The 21045-nt window shown below is 43.0% G+C and overlaps 1 protein-coding gene across 3 annotated transcripts in view; it reads right to left on the reverse strand.

The window, feature by feature from the left end:
• Nucleotides 1-8941: 8941 nt before the first annotated feature.
• The window catches only part of ZNRF3 (zinc and ring finger 3), a 183194-nt gene continuing 171090 nt past the window's right edge, over nt 8942-21045 (reverse strand). For all 3 annotated transcript variants that reach the window (XM_039505811.1, XM_039505812.1, XM_039505810.1), the window contains 5 exons: nt 20095-20205; nt 15601-15768; nt 12669-12771; nt 10156-11898; nt 8942-9451 (listed from right to left, as the gene is read on the reverse strand). In XM_039505811.1, the coding sequence (XP_039361745.1) occupies nt 9408-9451; nt 10156-11898; nt 12669-12771; nt 15601-15768; nt 20095-20205 (2169 nt within the window). In that variant the 3' untranslated portion in view covers nt 8942-9407. The remainder of the gene's footprint in view (nt 9452-10155; nt 11899-12668; nt 12772-15600; nt 15769-20094; nt 20206-21045) is intronic.

Here is a 21045-nt window from a genome sequence, read left to right on the forward strand (position 1 = left end):
GGCTGCGCAGAGTAGGTGTGTGTGCGCGCTGATGTCAGGGTGTCCCCCTCCCCCACCCCTGTACCCATCTCTGCAGAGCAGGGGAGAGGGGACAGACTGGCTCAGGACTCAAGCAGGAGAGCTGCTGCGGTCTGAAGGAGCCTCCGGGCAGTGAAGTGAGTGCCTTGCTCACACCATCGCTCTCTCTCTCCCCTCCCTCCTGCCCATGTACCCCATCTACACAGAGCAGGGGAGGGGAGACAGGGGTCAGGACACAGGAGAGCTTTTAGTGAGTGCCTTAAAGAAACTTCCCCAGCAGCCAGAGCACACAGTCTCTCTCTCTCTCACACCCACCCACCCACCTTCCAACACATATTTGTGTTGTTACTACTTGATACTTCCTGCAATGCGAAGTGGGTATTCACCCATGAAAGCTCATGCTCCAATATGTCTGTTAATCTATAAGGTGCCACAGGATACTTTGCTGCTTTTACAGATCCAGACTAACACGGCTACCCCTCTGATACATATATTCTCTAATTATTATTTCAAAGTGTGTTATTTTAGTGTTTTGACTGGTTTATGCGTTTCATAATTTTTATTTCTCTTACACAAATATAATTGAGTAGTGAGTTCTAAAAATGACTAACTTGTCCCAGCTGGAATAATTATGCCTATGGTAACTTTTTAAAGATATATATATATCTAGGTTTTTTGTTTCTACTGGTAGTGCATATCCACACATACCTCAGTGCAAAATAAAATGTATTCCGCACATGGATGGAAAAATTAGCAGGAACATTGCGGAGGACATGGTGGAGATTAAAGATAATCTGGGAATGGTCAACACTTAAACACACACTTTGCCTCCATTTTTAATGAGGAGCTGGGGGGCAGTGGCAGCATGGCTAATGGGAACAAAGCTATAGCAACAGAAATTGGCTTACATGCAGATGTGGCAAACTCAAGCAACTTAATCACCAGCCAAGCATATTAAAGGAACTGGCACATTAAATTGCTAGCCCAATAGGCTGGATTTTTAATGAATCCATAAACTTGAGATCATGCCTTATGATTGCAGAATTGAAAAAGGGGGGAGGCAGGGGGAGATCTGGGAAACTACAGACCCATTAGTTTAACCTCAGCTGTATGCCAGGTCTTAGAACAAATTTTGAAAGAGAGTGTAAATAAAGAGAGGTAAACGGTAACTGAGAGAAAATACAAAATGCTTTTACAAAAGGTAGATTGTGCCAGCCCAACTTGATCTCTTTCTTTGAGATTACTAATTTTCTAGACAAAGGAAATGCAGTAGACCTAATCTGTCTGGATTTCAGTAAAGCATTTGATACAGTTCCACATGGGAAATTAAAGTAGATGGGAATCAAAAGGTTGTTAACATACTGATTAACGGAGAGACTACTGCCAGTCATACTGAAAGGCAAACTGTCAGGCTTGTGGGAAGTTACAAGTAGAGTTCCTCAGGGACCGGTCTTGGGACCAGTCTTACTTAACATTTTAATTACTGACCTTAGCACAAAAAGTGGGAGTGTGCTAATAAAATTTGTGATGACACAATGTGGGAGGTATTGCCAATCAGAGGAGGACTGGAATATCCTACATTTGGCCAACCTTGAAAACTGGGGTAATAGAAATAGGATGAAATTTAATAGTGCAAAATGCAAGTTCATGCACTTAGGGACTACGAACAAGAATTTTTGTTATAAACTGGGAGCTTACCAATTGGAAGCAGAGTAGGAGAAAAAGCTGGGGGTACTGGTCAAACACAGGATGACTATGAGTGACCAATGTGATACAACCAGGAAAAAGGCTAATGCAATCCTAGGATGTATTAGGCAAGGTATTTCCAGTAGAGAGAGATTTACCACCATTTGTGACTAAAGGGCCAGCACTCTAGTCACTTTTAGTATTAATTAGGTTCTCCCTAGAGAAGGTCTAACTGGACAGATGTGTACCTGATTACAAGCCAGATTGGGGCTGGTGCATCAATTAAGCCCATTAACAGTGAATCTGTATAAAAGGGCACAGGAAGACGTGGCGGGGGGGGGGGGGAGGCTAGAAGAGTCCTCTGAGTAGAGCCAACTTGTCTCCCCCGCCCCCCCACACCCCTTTTGGGGAATGGGTTGGAAACCTGAGACACAGCGTAACGGTATAGAAACATTGCTATGCATTGGTGGAGGATTAAAACACTGTACATAAATTACAGAGGGGTATTTGACAAGCAAGGTGTCAGCACGGTCTGTGTTTGTGGAAGAGCCATGCATGGGGCATGCCACTCTGTCACAACTCAGGGGCTTGTCTGGAAGTTGCCTGTATCTTTGCAAATGGAGAACCTGTCAGAGAGGTTTGGCAGTCTGGATGCTGGAGGGAATGCTGCAATGGCTGGTGGAGCAGCAAAGAGCTGTAGAAGACCCTGTAGCCTTCCAACAATCCCACCACGCAGAGAAACAGTCTTTGCTTGCCTGGCAGGCAAAGCAGCAAAACAGCCTGCAGGAATTTATAAAGGAGCAAGCCCAGGTTCAGCAACAACTCCAGCAAAGCTTTGAGAGTCCTGCAATTGGAAACAGAAACTGGGCACAAGGAGCAGGTCTCTGCAGAACGGAGCCTGTGGACAACTCTGATATGTTTTTAGTACTTTCAAAAGGGTGACACAGCAGGAGCTGGTTAGGACAGAACAATGTGGGCTCTTGGGCTGGCACCCTGCTTAACTGGAGAAGCACAGGGAGCATATATGGCTCTCAGTAATGTACCAGCAAGAGACTATGATGTGATTAAGGCAGCCATTTTGGATGGGATGGGCCTATACATAGACATTTAGAGCAGGAAGATGGACTGGGGGATAATAGCCCTCTGCATTTGTACAGAAATTAACAGACTGGGCTGCTTGTTGGTTAAGGCAGAAACCCAGACTCTGCGGGGAGAGTATAGACTATGAGCATGGGCCAATTTCTCCAAAGTCTCCTTGGCACCAGAACAAATGGATATAAATTGGCCATCAGCAAGCTGAGTCTTGAAATTAGATGAAGATTCTGGAACAGCCTTCCAAAGGGAGTTTTGAAGGCAAAATATCTTAACTTGTTTCAAGACTGAGCTTGTTTTTGGAGAGGATGGCATGAGGAGGTTACCTACAAAGGCATACACCTCACCCTTTCCTTCAGTTGTTTGGGGAATCTAAATTATTTTTTTAACCTAGGCAAAAGGTATGTTTCACTGGCCTTATTCTTGAAAGTATTGGAACTGTTCTGACTCAAGTTTTCCAAAATAAATTCAGGTTGAGGCAAATACTTTGCATTGAAAACTTCAGCCTAAACAGTTCAAGTTTGGCAAAGATCAGGCCTAACATGTGTCTCTCCCTTCATCCCCACCCAAGATTATCATTGCCCTTTTATCATGGTCCAGTATAGCTAATTTAAGACTGTTTTAACCTAATTTTTATGTAGTTAGACTACAGTGAGACAAGGAGGAAAAATCAACAAAAAAGAGCTAGAAAAGATCAGCAGTCAGTGAATGTTTCCAGGACAGATACACTGAAAACATTTTAGCTATTGTTTTTAGTTTAATCTTCGAATAACTGCTCTATTTTCAGTGTACTGCAGTGTATTGTCATATTGTAAGTTGGCTTTATACTGTAGGTAAGCATGTGCCAGGGTTAAACTAACTACTATTTTAGAGTATGCAAAAATATGCTAGGCACTTTACAGTAAGGTAGACTGACAGTTCTCGCCTCAAAGGGCTTATAAATCTAACACCAGATAAGGCCCATGAATAGGGGCACCAAACAGTAAGAGGAAGGGTTAGAGGGAGGAAGGTTGAAAAGATCACTTTTACTTTATCTAGTCATATCTACATCCTGGTGGGCAAATGGAGAGTTTTTATTCACTTACAATAGTTCATAGTAGTTATGATCAGGTCACTTCTTATGGACATCATGGAAAGTGAGTCTAAGAAAGGAATTCGGTTAGGAGAGTTTAATGGTGGATGGACAGCTTGGAAAGAGGCATTTACACACACTTCTACTGAGATACATGCTTCTAAGTGTTGTACTACTAAACCTGTCTTCACATGGGTCAAGTAGAACTTTCACAGGCCTCCTGTGAAAGCTTAGTTTATTTTAAAGTATTTCACATGCAGCCCCCCAGGATTTTCTTTAGAGGCACAACACTGAATCAGCTTTTCCCCACAAAACACGACAATTTTCAAAATATACTTGATAAAACTGTATTTTGTTTTAACAGACATTTGTACACTTTGTTACAAAACTGTAGAGGACTACGACTTGCTTTAAATCATTTTTTGGTCAGCAAATATTGTAAAATCTGTGTGTGCAATTATCATGTATTTACAGGGCCTCATGTTAGTGATTTTCAATGATTATTCCAATAATGTCACACACTCTCAACATAAGACATGGCTTAAGATAAATATATTAGTAAATAAATATTCTGAGAACATATTTCCATAAATGAAATGTGCTGCTATACATATACAGAATATACACAAGTTGTTTCCTAGCCTTTAAAACAGTAAAAAAAATGGTAATGGAGAAAGAGCCCTTTGACTATATTATTACAAATCTTTACATCAAAGTTTATACAAAACCATTTTTAAGTGCTACAGAATATTTTAATTAAACATTTTAAATAGTGCCTCCTGAGCCCAACACAACAGCAACAGTTTATTTAAGCAACAGAAAGGCATTTTTGTTTTAAAATAGGCTGATTAGCCACAATAGATACTATGTGACATTGCAGACACATTAGTCCCAATGGGCTTTCCGCAGTGAAAATGAGCAAATGCAGAAGGTAACAAGATCAGAAATGGGAACTAAAGAAAATGTATTTCTACAAAATGGTTTGCAGGGAGGGAGTGGCATGATTGGTTGGCATTTCCAGGTCTTCTGAGTAAGACCATACCCATGTGGATGGGAACACATGAACCAAAACATTCAGATAGACATTTTACACCATGTTTTACCGTACCTCAATCTATGCTAGTTACAGTATGCCAAGTATCTTGAGTGGCCAAAGACTTGGTGGTTCTCAGCACACCCAAGATGTGTAAATACAAGATCATAACCATACCTCCTCTATAGTGCATTTCTTTGGGGGGAGGGAGGGGAGGAAGGAAGGTGAGTGTATTCAAAGTGGAAAATTTGATAAAATCCCACAGCTTCATTCCCACAAACACACCATGTCACTGGTACTCAGAGAAGATATTGCTTGGTTTCTGCCTCTTTATACATAGGAAATATGTTTATTGTAATGGGTTTTAATTTTATAGCACAGCTCCTGTATCTTGTTGCAAGACATACCAAGTCTCTGAAAAGCTACACTCATGGTTACTCATTTAGAGAGAGACAGGCGTTCCTTTAAATATATTTATCCTTCCTAGTGGTTTTTTTGGGAACACTGTAGAGTATTAGAAGTGAAAAGAAATGTAAAAATCCAAATTATTTTGTATTATTTAAGCTCTTTCTTTTTTTTCCCCAATTCATCCAGGACATCCATCAAGACTGATTAGAATCCTTTTCCTGGTTCCCATGACTAGCCCAATGCTGTCCCACAAAGGGTAATGTTTTAGTTAAAATAAACTTCACTAATTTTTTATTTTTTTTAAATGTAATGAAAACATTTCCAATCATATTTTACAAGACCTACATTGTGGGCACAAACTAGTTAGGGTCCCTTTAAGAAAATCCCTGCTGTGTGAGTACACCAGACCGGCAGAAAAGTGCATACTGTGTTCTCAGTCACACAGCATGACAGCCATGGCCTCTTATCCAGAAGAGGCCGTTTCCACAGGAAACGATTGCTATTGGAAGGGATGATGTGCATTATTTCATGGTAACAAAACTTCCCCACTATAAGAAAAACGTGAACAGATCTATGTGCCCAAACTTAAGGGGTATGCAGTGCTCTCTGTACGCAAAGGCATGAACACAGGCAAAGCTGAATGGGCCAACGAATCCTGTAAGATAGACTGCTCTATGGAAGCAACATCAACCACATCTCTTCCAGCAAAGAAAGACAATGGCTAAAGCAAGTTTACCCAGTCTTTACTCTGGGAACTAAAACCCCATGAATGTGCATACATGCAAGATGTGCTAGTTGACAGAAAGCACTAATTCTATTATTATCCATTTGCAGTCTCCAAGGAAACAAGACAGTATCCCCCATCCAAGTGTTTCCTCAACTGACCCAAAACAAGCCACAAATATCATACAAGCAATACATCATTACATGTGCTAGTTTCTCTTGCGAGTTTCTCCTGAAGAACTGCAGTAGGAATGCTGGGGTTCTCTGTGGGAAGTTGTTATCCCCGCAGCCACTCGATGTGGTAGCAAGTCACTTGCTCCCTATTGCTCCACAGGCCTGAAGGCATAAAAGGTCCTAACTTCTTTATCAGCAGGTGACAGTGGAAGCATTCCACATGAGCTCACATCTGCACTCCTTCAGGAAAGCTGACCTTGTATGCAGACCCCTAGCAGCCAAGCTGTTTGAGTAAGAGATGGGGCCAAAAATACTTCCATATGTCAATCTTCCACCCACCCCTTAAAGATTCTAAAACCTACTTGCCACTGAGATTTGCCACAAGGAGGACAGGGCAGCATCCAAGAATTGTTTAATCATTTGTATCCACCTGGACTAGTTTTGACTCAAGGTGCTGACTTGTTTTCTAAGGTAGGTATAGCCCTGAGCTCATCAAAGGCCTGCACTAGTTTAGGGAGAGATTAGTATCTATTAGGGCTGTCAAACGATTGAAAAACTTAATCACAATTAATTGCACTGTTAAGCAATAGAATACAATATAATTTAAATATTTTTGGATGTTTTCTCCATTTTCAAATATATTGGTTTCAATTACAACACAGAATACAAAGTGTACAGTCCTCACTATTTATTACAAATATTTTCATTGTAGATAAACAGGAAATAGTATTTTTCAATTCACCCAATACAAGTACTGTCGTGCAATCTCTTTATCATGAAAGTTGAACTTACAAATGTAGAATTATGTACAAAAAACCTGCACTGAAAAATAAAACAATGTAAAACTTTAGAGCCTACAAGTCCACACAGTCCTATTTATTACTCAGCCAATCACTCAGATAAACAAGTTTGTTTACACTTTCAGGAGATAATACTGCCCGCTTCTATTCTGTTATCTATATACATGATGATTCATATATCCATGTAATATGTTATCGAGGCTTGGTATGAATGGCATGTGCTTGACATGAATACGTGCATTGTAAGCTGGCAACCAAAGCAGGAACTTAAGGTCAAGAACTATTACAACTATTTGTGCAAAAACAATCTTATGTTCCAAGAAAAATACGGAGAATCAGCAGAAAAGGAAACACCACCAGCTGGACTGATATAAAATTGTGTAAGAATTGGAGAAAGTGGCATGCCTGAGATCATGGCAGCCCACCCAGAATTGTCTCTTTGGAACTGTGTGGGTGGAAGGCCTACTAAACAAAGGCAAAGAACCGGTGACGCAATGGAATGGACTAGAAATGGTTGCCTATGATTTCTGCAAAAAAAGTTGCCCCGTGTGGATATAGATGTGGTTTTCACCAGCTCCCCACAGCTTATGATCATGTGGATGGAAGGAATCTCGATTGGCTAGCGGGACCATTCTGACCTTTGGACTCTGGTATAGTATGTTTGGGATGTGAATGTCGAGTGAGTAAGGTTTGTGAGCATTTAGAGTATTATATACCAACACTGTGTCTAGTATCTGTCTGCTCACCATCCCATAGGGAGACCTCTATTGCGGGTCTAACACTTCTTGTTTACAGTGTCACCAGAAAGTGAGAACAAGTGTTCACATGGCACTGTTGTAGCTGGTGTCGCAAGGTATTTACATGCCAGATGCGGTAAAGATTCATATGTCTCTTCATGCTTCAACCACCATTCTAGAGGACATGCGTCCATGCTGATGATGGGTTCTGCTTGATAACGACACCAAGCAGTGTGAACTAATGCATGTTCATTTTCATCATCTGAGTCAGATACCACCAGCAAAAGATTGATTTTCTCTTTTGGTGGTTCCGTTTCTGTAGTTTCCGCATTGGAGTGTTGCTCTTTTAAGCTTTCTGAAAGCATGCTCCACATCTCATTCCTCTGAGATTTTGGAAGGAACTTCAGATTCTTAAACCTTGGGTTGAGTACTGTAGCTATCTTTAGAAATCGCACACTGGTACCTTCTTTGTGTTCTGTCAAATCTGCAGTGAAAGTGTTCTTAAAATAAACATGTGCTGAGTCATCATCTGAGACTACTATAACATGAAATATATGGCAGAATGTGAGTAAAACAAAGCTGGAGAAGTACAATTCTCCCCCAAAGAGTTCAGTCACAAATTTAATTAAACCTTTTTTTTTTTTTTTTTTTTTTTAAATGAGCATCATCAGCATGGAAGCACGTCCTCTGGAATGGTGGCCGAGGCATGAAGGGGCATACAAACGTTTAGCATATCTGGCACATAAATAGCTTGCAGTGCCGGCTACAAAAGTCCCATGCGAATGCCTTTTCTCACTTTCTGGTGACATTGTAAATAAGAAGTGGGCAGTATTATCTCCTGTAAATGTAAACATACTTGTTTGTCTTAACGACTGGCTGAACAAGAAGTAGGACTGAGTGGACTTGTAGGCTCTAAAATTTTGCATTGTTTTGTTTTTGAGTGCAGTTATATAAACAAAAAAATCAATCTACATTTGTAAGTTGCACTTTCACAATAAAGAGATTGCACTACAGTATTTGTATGAGGTGAACTGAAAAATACTATTTTTTGCGTTTTTATAGTGAAAATATTTGTAATGAAAATAAATATAAAGTGAGGACTGTACGCTTCATATTCTGTGTTGTAACTGAAATCAATATATTTGAAAATGTAGAAAAACATCCAAAATATTTAATACATTTCAACTGGTATTCTATTGTTTAACAGTGTGATTAAAGCTGCAATTAATCACAATTTTTTTTTAAATCGCGATTAATATTTGAGTTAATCATGTGAGTTAACTGTGATTAACTGACAGCCCTAGTATCTATACATACTGTCCTTTGTTTAATGCAGCAGTGTCACTTGCCAGCAAGAGCTGGCACAATGGTTTTTAAAAAAATATATAGTTAAAGAACACTTTTTGTCACTAGTATAAAAATAGCACTAGAGCTCAGAGCTGCTCTGCATGGGTTTTGTTCACTTACATAAACCCAGGACTGAAGGAGGCACAAAGCTGGCAAGGAATGGAGGGGAGGCTCAGTCCAGCTTGGGAGAGGGGGGCTTCTCTACATTACCACTTTTGTGTGTTTGTCAAAGCTAAAAAAGTTTGAAAGAAAGTCCAGCATAATTTGGAGTCTCCATAAAAAGTTCTCCTTGTCTATCTGTAGCAGTCTGGCCAGGCCTAGTCACCCATTTGGCTTCTTTCCAGGGGGTGAGATCCAGAGCCTGAAGGGATAAAAGAAATTATTAGACAACGCAGGCACATCCAAGAAAGAGGTTGGGGAAGGAGAAGGAGCAGCCCAAGTGGTGATTCTTCCTCTGCCACTAATTACTTTGTCACCAGTCCAGACTCGCTCCCACACATGCTTCTGAAGCATCAGGGGGCCTGCACCTCCCTCCCTTTCCATGCACTCTCCTCTGAGGCCATCCCAGACTTTCCACCACCCCTTTTCATCCTCCTCAGGGTCACCAGTCTCCTCACCTATCCCATGCATGGCACTTTGGCCTTTTCTGCACTGGCCATTTTCCCCGAGTTTCCCTGCTTCTAACACAGGTTCAGCGCCACTGGCTGTGGCAATGGTGAGAGCCCTAGTTTAGATTAGGTGCCAGCAGCCACTTGTGTTTTCACCATTGGTGTCTAGAGCTGCTACGAGCATGGCTAGATGGCATATTAGCACTCCCACCAATGAAACTGTAGCAGGGGAACAATGGAGGATGTTTTCTGAGGAGAAGAGGCTAATATAGGCAGTTTTTGTAAAAATGTAGATTATAGACTGGAACCATCTGCAGTTCCACTTCTCCAGACCATGAGCTGTAACTTTCATTATGTGTGGACCATCTCTGTGAACACCAGTGCAGCCGACATGACACTCTCTTCACCATACTCTGAGACTGAAAGGTGCTGGAGAAAAACCATGTCTGACTCTTACCTGCAGTTTTTGTGGTTGCTGCTGCCTCCTGGGAGCTCAGAGTGGGGTTGTGAAAGAGCATCGTCGTTTCTTCGTCCCGAGAGCAGTTCTGCTGCAGGAAGGACATTGCCCGGTAGCACACCTCCCTCTCCTCCTGTAGCTCTCCTAGACCTTGGCGGTGTAGATGAGCGTCCATTTCAGGCGTCCCATCCCAGGAAGTACAGCCTCCGTGGGTCCCTCGGCACTCTATTGGCAGGACTAGCTCACTGTCTCTGTCCTCAGGAATGATAGGAATGCGTTGACCTATGTCACGCACCCCCCTATAGCAGCTTGGCAAGGCCTCATCAGGAAGTGTGTACTGTACACTCACTGCATAGTCCTCTGTGTAACAGCCACCACCTCCACTGCTACTGGTGCCACCACAGGCAACCTGCTTCTCTTCATAGAAGCAGCAAGGCAAGCCCTCATATTTCACCCCATCTGTCCTATGCAAGTGGTCTGAGTTAATACTGTACAAGCCTGGGGAACTACCTGGCTGCTGCTCCAGCCCCGGGCCACACCCTCCCCAAAGTGGGGAGCCCAAGAAGAGTGCACCACAGTCTGTTGTCCCACTGGTGGGCTCCAGGGCAGAGTGCTGGAGCTCAAAGCAGCAAGCACATGCTTGCTCCATCAGAGGTCCTGCTACTTCTGGACCTTTCCAGTTCCTTTTAACATCCAAGGCAGCACTGGGAGTAGCCTCGAGGCCTCCCTCTGAGGTAGTGCCATTTGAATCCCTGTGCTCTAGTGAGGAATTACTGCTGTAGTTCATCTCCATGCTGCAGTTAGAAAGTTGGTCCCCTGAGGAAGAAGCTGGCACAGGCCGACAGTCAGCACCCATCACAGCGTGCCCATGTGCCAGAAGCTCGTCCTGATGGGGGCTCTCCAGGAGAACGATCGTCCCTCGGTTTGCACCACCAGCATCCCCCACTCGGCAGGGGCTCTTGCTGCGGTAAATATAAGGGTCATAGTCACTGCTCAGAGAACTACGGAAGGTGGAACAACTCCCATAGACCCCCTGGTTGCTGACCTCTGTACAGTCAACCATGGAATCACTGGAGGAGCAGTGGCACTGACCAGAACTACTGCTGCTGCTGTCACTGCCTGGGCAGTCAGCCAGGTAACCACTGCACACTGAGCGGTGACCATGATAGCAGCTGAAACTGGAGGTGCTGCCACTCTCCAAGTGGGAGGAGGGCATTACATGTACCACAGGAGGGAACAGCATGCTGCCACCAGGCTGGAAGGCACGGGAGGGACCCTTTGAGGCAATGCCAGCTGGAGGCTGTCCATCTTGCTCAGGGTAGCTAAGGCCTTGGAAATAGTAGTGCTGGTACATGGTCTCATACTGGGAAAAACAAGCTGCTTTGGAGAAGTTACGTCCATTGAACTTGGCCCTTCGGAAGGTATGAGCTGGAGAATAAGCTCTGTGCTCCAGGCCACAGCGATGTGTGTTCAAGGCATGATCCAAGTGAACAGGCTGGTAACTTTGGATGTAAGCAGGGGACTGTGCTGGATACAGGCTCTGCTCACCATGCCGGTCCACTGTAAGTACCGTAATGGGATTTCCATGGGGGTCCATGCTAGTCCGGGTGGGATATGCAGTTATCTGGCTGGTCCTGTGCACTCGGCCAGGATAATGAACTGGAAGAATCACCCTCTGCTGCCGGCTGCGCACTGGGTTGGTGGATTCCAAACATACCGGGCCTGGGTTTCCCTTCTTTTGTTCTGGATGGGGAGAAAAACAAACTGTGTCCTGGAAATGCAGCCACTCTGCTAAGGGTTTGTTACCTGGCAGACTGCAACAGTGAGTAAAAGTGCCAGCCTGCTCTGGAGAAGTAACACAATCAACACAAGCACACGTGCCCAGAAGTTCTTTGAAACACCTGGGTCTATTGGCCACGGGAGGAAGAGAAGTGACTCCAGCTTCTTCCTCTGCATAAGCAGATGCTGCCTACTCAGCATTCCCAGCCCTCTGAGTTAGTAACACTCACCTCTGCCCAACTTTTTTCATTCTTCTTACAAATTATTTAAATGGAAAATGTTTTCAAGTCAATGAAAGAACCACATTCTATGTCACTGCACAGAGGAATCCAGGAATTTTACAACTCCCTCCCATATACCAGCTGCTTTTAATTAATTTGCTTTTCTTTGTATTTCCCCGTATAAATACAGTGAACTTGGGTGAATTTTATTTGTGCTTCTTTTCTATAGGCTGATAGATGCTGCCCTCTGGTGGGCATGTGCCCAGGAATATGGTAGGAAAGTGTTCTGGCTGTTTTAGGACATGGGGTCACTCTCAAAGAAACATACTTAATTGACTTCTATTACCAGCTGGCATAATTGAAGGAAGTACCAGGATTGTATTACAATACAGACCAATCACAGAAGAGATTTTCCTAGGAGTGTACAGAAATACACAATTTCCCCTTTATCCAGAGAGCTGAGAAGTCCAGAAATGGCCCTATTTCCGTGTGCATTTGAGGGGCAACACTTACCTATAATGTTATGTCGGCAGTGGGGGCAAGTATGATGCTGCAGCAGCCAGGGATCCACACATTTTTTGTGGAATCTGTGAGTGCAGGGTATCACCCGCAACTCCTGTTGGGGGAAAAGAAGAAAATTAGAGGACTCTTCCTAAAAAAGCATGAATACTCGCAACCCACACAGTTCTTCTGGCTTAGCTACATATCAGGTCAATTCCCAGCCCCTTGCTGGAAGAGGGGAGGAAAAGCCACCAACCTCTGTTAACAATAACTAAGAGCATAGTGGCTGGAGAGATTTTTTGTTGATTCATATGGTGAGCCTCTTCATGCTCAGCAACCCTGTTGAGCTCATTTTCCTGTTGCAGCCTGTCCTCCTCTCAAGCTACTCTTCCCTCTGAAGCCTCTAGCCTACCTCCAACAGCACCGAACAGTTCTAGCTAATTTTGAGCTTTGTCTGACAGTGTTCCCAAGGGCCACATTCAGTGCATCCTTGACTGCTGTGCACGTGCTGCATTGAGTTACTGCAGCAGTTATTTTATTTTTTCCATGTCTAACAAAGGGTGTATTTTTTATCTGAGGAGAAGAACATTTTAAAAAAGGCAGTGTCTTTTTTTTAATCCAGTGTCTAACTTCATGCTGAGATTTTAAATTGTCCCTTCCCTTTGGGCCACGCTCTTTGATTCATTCTCCTCCATAGTTCCTCTGAGTGTTGTCATAGGGGAGATGGCAGCCGGGCACCTTTCACTATGGCACTAACACGGATGGAGGCTGAGAGGTTAGAAGTCATTTTCTGCACCTTTGAGCTTCTTCAAAGGTATTTCCTGTGTAAGGATGTGAGACAATGATTTGGTGAACCTCTCATGTAAAATGGTTAGGGCCTAAGTGTATTTAATGGATCATACATACACATGTATCATATATGAGCTAGTAATATATAGAAGCAAATGCATACTCAGTATAAATGTAGGCCTAGTTTAGTTTGGTTCATCAGATCTTTGAATTATCCTTTTTTGGGGAAGAAGTGCAAAACAAGGTTTTTGGCTTACTAAGTATCTTGTTATTTCACTCCTTAGAATGCCTCTGATTTGGGTATGAGGTTCCAAGGATGAAGAAAGAATGCAATATTATGATGACCCAGCCAAATATAAATCAGGGTAAACACAGGAAGTCCCCAATGTCTCTGTCAAACATTAAGATTGATAGTTTTGTCACTGTTAATAGGTATGTTATACAATTTACAATGTAAGGCAGAATCTTGTATTTGGTCATAAAACATCAGATCAGAGGAGAGGGGTGTTTGATACAAGGTCTTGGGTATAAAAGAATGTACTCAGACTTAAGTCTTTGCTTTTGTTTGTGTACAGCCTTGTCTGTATATACTCAGTCAGTTCATTGGCTGGCCATCTTCAACTGATTACTGGGGTGTGGCACTTTGTACATATTCTGAAATAACCCTGTCCCTTGGATGGGAACTCTGGAATTAGCAGTGTTTTTGCCTACAACAGCAAGCAGTGGTTTTCTGCTTTGCTAGATTTGTAAAGTAACCTATGGATCTGAAAACATCCTTACATCCTGATCTTATTTCATATCTCACTCTTTAAAAGCAGCCCACGCATCAAGAGTGCAGTTCCTAAAGCAACACTTTACTGCTCTCTGGGAATGACTTCGCCTTTGATGGCACACTCTGAAGCAGCACAACAAGATCTTACGAACTGCTTTGCTAAGGCTGCTTATACTTTAGTCTTACCTTCAGCCGAACAAAAACTGAAGCTATGTACCAGCCAGCTCCTCAGCAAATTTCTCGAGAAACGTCAATAAGCTTGGAAGATACCACACTCCAAGCTGCCAAACAGTTTACTTATCTTGGCAGCATGTTAAACAATGAAGTGCAAATCAATCACAGAGTGGATATGTGAATTGAGAAAGTCAGTGCATCATATGGTTGCCTTTATCACTAAATCTGGAAGCAACATGGAATCTGTTTACAGATGCAAATCTAAATCTATAATGCTGTTGTCCTCGTGATATTGCTCTACAGGTGTGAAACATGGACCTGTTATCAATGGCACATTAAAAAGCTTGGAAGTTTCCACTTGTGACACCTACAATGACTACTGGGCACCAAACGGCAGGACCAGGTGTCCCACACAGAAGTCTTAGTGCAAGCTGGTTTGGCTGGTATTGAGGGTCATTAGATTTTGATTTATCATCAACTGAGATGGACTGATTATGTAATTTGTATACCTGAGACCCATTTATCAAAACAAATTCTGCATATGAATTAAGATCTAGCAACGACAGGCATGGAGCGCAGATGAAACACTTCTAAAGATGCTCAAACAAAATCTGCACCCAAGAAATATTTGTGACTCGATCTTTGAGCATTACATGGTGCCAGGCTGTCAGGGTGGATGTCTATGACTTTGATAAGAACTGCTTTGCACAGCCTGGAGCACAGTGTCATGTATGAAAACATGCAGCTCAATCAACACAACTAGACAAATGGCTCTGTGGTGAGTGCAGTCATTGTTCTTCCTGAATGAGTCTACGGAGCTATGAGATGACCCATTCATACAAAATATAATTGCTGACATAGTCCTTGAAATCAGGGTGACCAACGTCCAGACTCCAGAGAAAATAATAATAATAAAAAACAACAATAATGATAAGTAAATAAAGAGATTTCGGGGTCCACTCAAAAGCATCTGGAAGTCCACATTTGGCCCATGGTGCATCTATTAACTACACCTGGTCTATGAGATCCGGTTTTGGAGAAGGAGACTTCCCTACATTTTCAGCTGAATGCAATCAACACTGCCACACCTCCTACCCACTGATCCCCATTCTTGGTTCATGTGCCACCAAATACCCATTAGGTGACAACCGTGTCAAAACTGGCCCAGCAGCATCAGCCAACCAGGTTAGAGAAACTGCTTTCTTTTACCTCCCCATCGATGTATTTCTCCAGGCAGATGGCACAGTCAGAGGTTGAACTGCTGCTTAGTGTGTCCAGAGCTCCACAGCTTCCTTCACGGTGACCCTTATTTTTGGACTTGAACTTCCTGGTTTCCATCTTTTCCAGTGCCTGCACTGCAAGCCTGTTCATGGAATTCTACAATATAAAACACAACGTTGCTGCTTGAGGGATTGAGGCAATTGGAATAGCAGAAAAATAATGCTGTTCCTAACAATTAACATCTGTAACCATATCTTCTCAGGCTGAGATGGGTGTCAAGTCTCATAAGCTAAGCAGATCCTGATTAGGCTTCTCTCTCTGTGGGAGACACTCTGGAAATGACATATGCTACAGGGAGGAGTGTGATCGATCAACTTATCACTGAGCTAAACATTCTCTGTGCAAACAGAACACAGTCCTAAACAATTAAAAAACAAAAACATAAAACCAACCAACCAAAACCTATGCATGTGTGAGCACGCACACACATGGCACTTGGAGAGAAGTAGTTTTCCAAACCTGAAAAAAAAAATGAGCAAAACTGATTGAGAGGGAAAATTTAAACAGAAAAATGTGAGTGATAATTGGGAATTGTTTAAGAATATTTCATTTTGCTAGATCCCCAAAACACTTACAGCTCTACAATCACAAAAGACGACTTTCTTCAATTAAAAAGCCACTCTGACTAAAAAGAGGAATGAAAGCACACTACAAAATATATATATATATATAGCAAATGAGGAAATTGATAGCAATAACTATAAAATAGAAATGGATAAAGGAAGTCAAAAGTGCCAAGGAAAAGTCTTTGGATAGTAGGGAAAAGGATAATAAAAAGGAATAATGAAACAGAAAAAAAAACAACAACCCAGTAATAAGTCTGTTACGAGAAGTGGTAAAATTGTCAACAATCAATCAGAAAAGGCATGTATTCAAGACGAACTTTTGTTCTCTATTTGGAGAAAAAGACCAACGACAAAATACTTTCTATTTCTAGAGTAACTAGGTAAGATGTTATACAGCATCTATTAAAAGACAGACAGACAGAGGTAATTTAGACCCAGTGGTCTCAATTCCTTGGTAAGCTGGGCTCAATTCAAAGTTAAGGCTGCATGTCTGTCTGTCACAGAGATCATGAATTCCATGAGTTTCTGTGACCTCTGCACCGGCCAGTGCGGCTGGCTCCGGGGCTGGGGCAGTCTCAGGCTACCAACACACCCACCCCCTGCAGCAGCAGTAGTTTGGGTGTGGGAGGGGGCACAGGACTAGGGCTGGGGTGCACGGCAGCACTTACCTCGGGAGGGCTCCCCAGAAGCAACTGGCACGTGTCTGCAGTTCCTAGGCGGAGGGGCTCTGCGTGCTGCCCCTGCCTGCAGGCACCTCTTCTCCGCAGCTCCCACTGGCTGCAGTTCCCGGGTAAATGAGTGCTGTGGAGCCGTCGCTCATGACAGGGGCAGCACGCGGAGCCCCCTTAGCCTTCTCTCCCTTTAGGAGCTGCAGGGACATGCCACATCTGGGGAGCCATGTGGAGCCAGGTAGGGAGCCTGCTAGCCGTGCCAACCCTCCCATCCCAACACCAGCGGGGGTTCCAGGCCACACTCCCCACCCCCCAGCCCAAGTTTTAGTTAGGGGTATATAGTACAAGTCATGGACAGGTCATGGGCCATGAATTTTTGCTTACTGCCCATGACCTGTCCATGACTTACTAAAAATACCTGTGACTAAAACGTAGCCTTATTCAAAGTACATGTGCTGTAATTCAGCAAATACAAGTTCATACATCTAGGAAGAAATAATGTAGGTTACACACACAGGCTGGAAGAATGTATTCTGGAAAGCATGGACTCAGAAGAATTTAGGGGTCAAAATGGACAACCAACTGAACTGTGTCCCTGTGTGATGTAGTGGCTAAGAGAGCTAAGATGTATGTATAAAAGCAGAGCAATGATGACGAGGAGCAGAAAGATGGTACCACCTGAGTATATGGAACTGGTGAAACCATTACTGAAAATGGTGTCTGGATCCAGATCCACCTTTCAAAAAGGATGTTGAAAAACTGGAAAGCGGTCAGACAAGAGTTTCAAGAATGATCTGAGGTCTGGAAAATCTGCCTTAGACAGTGAGAAGGTAAGAAGATCAGTCTGTTTGGTTGACCCAAGGGAAGATAAGAGCTGACATGATTGAAGTTTATAAGCACTTATGTGGGGAGAAAATTTTAGATAGTACAGGGCTTTTCAATCTCACAAACAAAGGCATAACAGGATCCAATGGCTGGAAGTTGAAGCTAGAAAAACAAATGTGTACCTTATTTCCAGTCTGAATTTAACTGCGAGGGTAATTACCATTACAACATGTTAAGGGATTTGGTGGATTCTCCATCATGTGAAATATTTAAATCAAGATTGAATGTCTTTCTAAAAGACCTGCTTTAGCTTAGCCAGATGATATGGCCATGATACAGGAATTAATGGGTAAAATTCTATGGCCTGTGTTGTGCAGGAAGTTGTACTAGATGATCATATGGTTCCTTATGGCTTTTAAATCTCTGAATCTGTGACCCAATATGGGATATACTCTTTTATAGGTCAGTGCAGACCTAAGTTCCCTCTAAGCTGCGCAGCAGGCTATCAAGGGCCACGCAGGCGGGCGGGAGTGGCAACTTTCCCCCAGCCCCAGAGCTGCTGTGGCGAGAGAAGGCTGGGGGAAGCCATCTCTCCATGTTGCAGCCATGGGGCAGCCTGCATCCCAAACTGCTCATCCCTGGCCCCACTCCAGAGCCTGAACCCCTGCCAGAGCCCTGCCCCCACCCCACCCCTCTGCCCCAGCCCTGAGCCCCCTCCAGCACCCCAAACCCCTCATTCCCAGCCCCACTCCAGAGCCTGACCCCCAGCCGGAGCCCCTCCCACCCACCCCCGCACTCCAACCCTCTGCCCCAGCCCTTGGCCCCATCTCCACCACACATCACCTTCATATCGGTGCACATAACAAAATTCATTCTGCACATTAATGTAAAATAATTACAGGAAACATTAGTGCAGACCCCAATGCCCCAACATAGTGCTAACAAGATGATTCAGCAGAGAGAACTTTCCAATGTGTGTCAGTACTGACTTTAATGCTCCATCAGGGTGCTATACGTCAATGGTTCTCAACCAGGGGTATGCATACCCCTGGGGGTATGCAGAGGTCTTCCAGGGAGTACATCAACTCATCTAGATATTTGCCCAGTTTTACACAGGCTACATGAAAAGCACTAGCAAAGTCAGTACAAACTAAAATTTCATACAAGGACTTATTTATACCACTCTATATACTATGCAGTGAAATGTAAGTACAATATTTATACTCCAATCAATGTATGTTATAATTATATGGTAAAAAGCAGCAAGTAAGCAATTTTTCAATAATAGTGTGCTGTGACACTTCTGTATGTTTATGTCTGACTTTGTTAGCAAGTAGTTTTTAAGTGAGGTGAAACTTGGGGGCATACAAGACAAGTCAGACTCCTGAAAAGGGTACCGTAATCTGGAAAGGTTGAGAGGCAAGCCACTGTTCTAGGCCCTGTGATCTGAAAGACTGCCTCTAGCATAAGATGTAAAATGAATGTGATGATTAAATATCCTTTGGCACTCTTTATGAGGTTTGCAATGCTGGACAACGCCAACTCGGATAATTACATACTGCTTCCCTACAATTCAAATTGTAGGTTTATTTGAATACAGAATTTATCATTTTCCTTTCTAGTATCCCTGCTTTTCAGTGTTGTAAGTCCAGAATGCCTGGTGAGTCCCATCACAGAGGTAAGGGTTAAAGGAGTTCTATGATTACACAATTGTTTGGCCTCCTTCCAGATGAAAGCCCCGATATACATGCAGGGGAATTACAGGACAGACGACAAATACAAACTGCAGGGAACTTTAGCATCTGATTGTTACACTGTTCTCCTACTCGGCCTTCCCGTCAGATAGCTTAGATTCTCTGAATCTCTGTTCCCAGGATGATTCCTAACCAGGCTTCTTTCCTTGAAATCTTTTCCCTCTAGGAATCAAGGGAAATTCATTAAAAGAAAGCTGCCTCTCCTTCTTTAATTCCAGATGGAAATCTTGAGGGTCCACATACTATATACCCAACAAGCTTGGAACCTGTTTTGAAGCCACTATCCTTTGTTAGAATCCATCAACACCACTCCAATCAGCTTCTTTCCCTTCTCCACTTGGGAATAACAGTTTCTGTAGCACTCCCAACCCAAGGATCAACTGATCGAGCACAGCAGAGTATAGCAGGTCTCTTAGTAAAGTTCCACACCTTTTCAAAGTGCCACGCATCTTTGGATAACACCCTTTTCCCAAAGATTGTTTTTCCAGACAGCGAACCCTTCTCTCTCTTCAACAGCACTAACCCAACTCTCTAGAAGAAGGTAGAGGCAGCAGTCAGAGTGCAAAAAAAGTATCATTATTAATCCCCAGCTCAGGCAGCTCTTACCTGACTACGTCGCTGCTTCAGTTTGATCTTGACGAGAAGAATGAGGCAAACGAGAGAGACCACCACAAAAAAGGCGAGGAAAATCCCCATGTCAAAGTACTCTGTGGGTTGCTGAAGATGACAGAAGAAATTTAACTTACCTCCCCAGGCAGATCACATTCAAATCCATTGCTATGCCCTTCATATCCATTTCCCCCTTCTCTAATTTCTTGATAATTATGATTTCCATGAATGCCCTGTGGGCAAGAACCACATTGGTGGAAAAATCCACTGCATATGTTAGCCTCTCTCTTGACCTGAGAGCCCTGATGCATGAGCCAGAATCTTAAGTCAATATCACTGAGTGAGGTCAATTAATATTATTTTATAAAATTCCATGTACTTAATAGTGAATAGTCAAGGGTGTCCTTTACATGCAGGGATATGGCAAACAATCTGAAATAAAAAAAATGGGAGGAAGTCACATTTATCGCAGGAACATAAGTATGCGATGGGACACAGTTATGACCAGCTTTAGAGTAGAAGGTTTACAGCAGCTCTGAACTCAATGCTGGTTCTACAAACAACAGGTTTCACCAGAGTGAATCACAGTTACCAACAGCTCCAGTGGGTTTTTGGTATAATTCTATTTTTGAAGCAAGTAAAATCAACATATCTGAGTCCTCAGCAAAGTACCAATTGCTCAAATGAGTCATGCCTTCTAATACAGCTGGTGCTTTAGGAATATAGTAAAAATGAACTAGAAGCTTGGTCTACACAGATTTTTATAAAAACAAGGAATCCGGTGGTACCTTAAAGACTAAACAGATGTATTTGGGCATAAGCTTTCATGGGTTAAAAACCCACTTCTTCAGATGCATCAGGCTGTCAGATGCATTTTGTTTTTTACCCACAAAAGCTTATGCCCAAATAAATCTGTTAGTTTTTAAGGTGCCACTGGACTCCTAGTTG

The sequence above is a fragment of the Mauremys reevesii genome, linkage group 18, assembly GCF_016161935.1.
Source record: "Mauremys reevesii isolate NIE-2019 linkage group 18, ASM1616193v1, whole genome shotgun sequence".
Classification (NCBI taxonomy): Eukaryota; Metazoa; Chordata; order Testudines; family Geoemydidae; genus Mauremys; species Mauremys reevesii.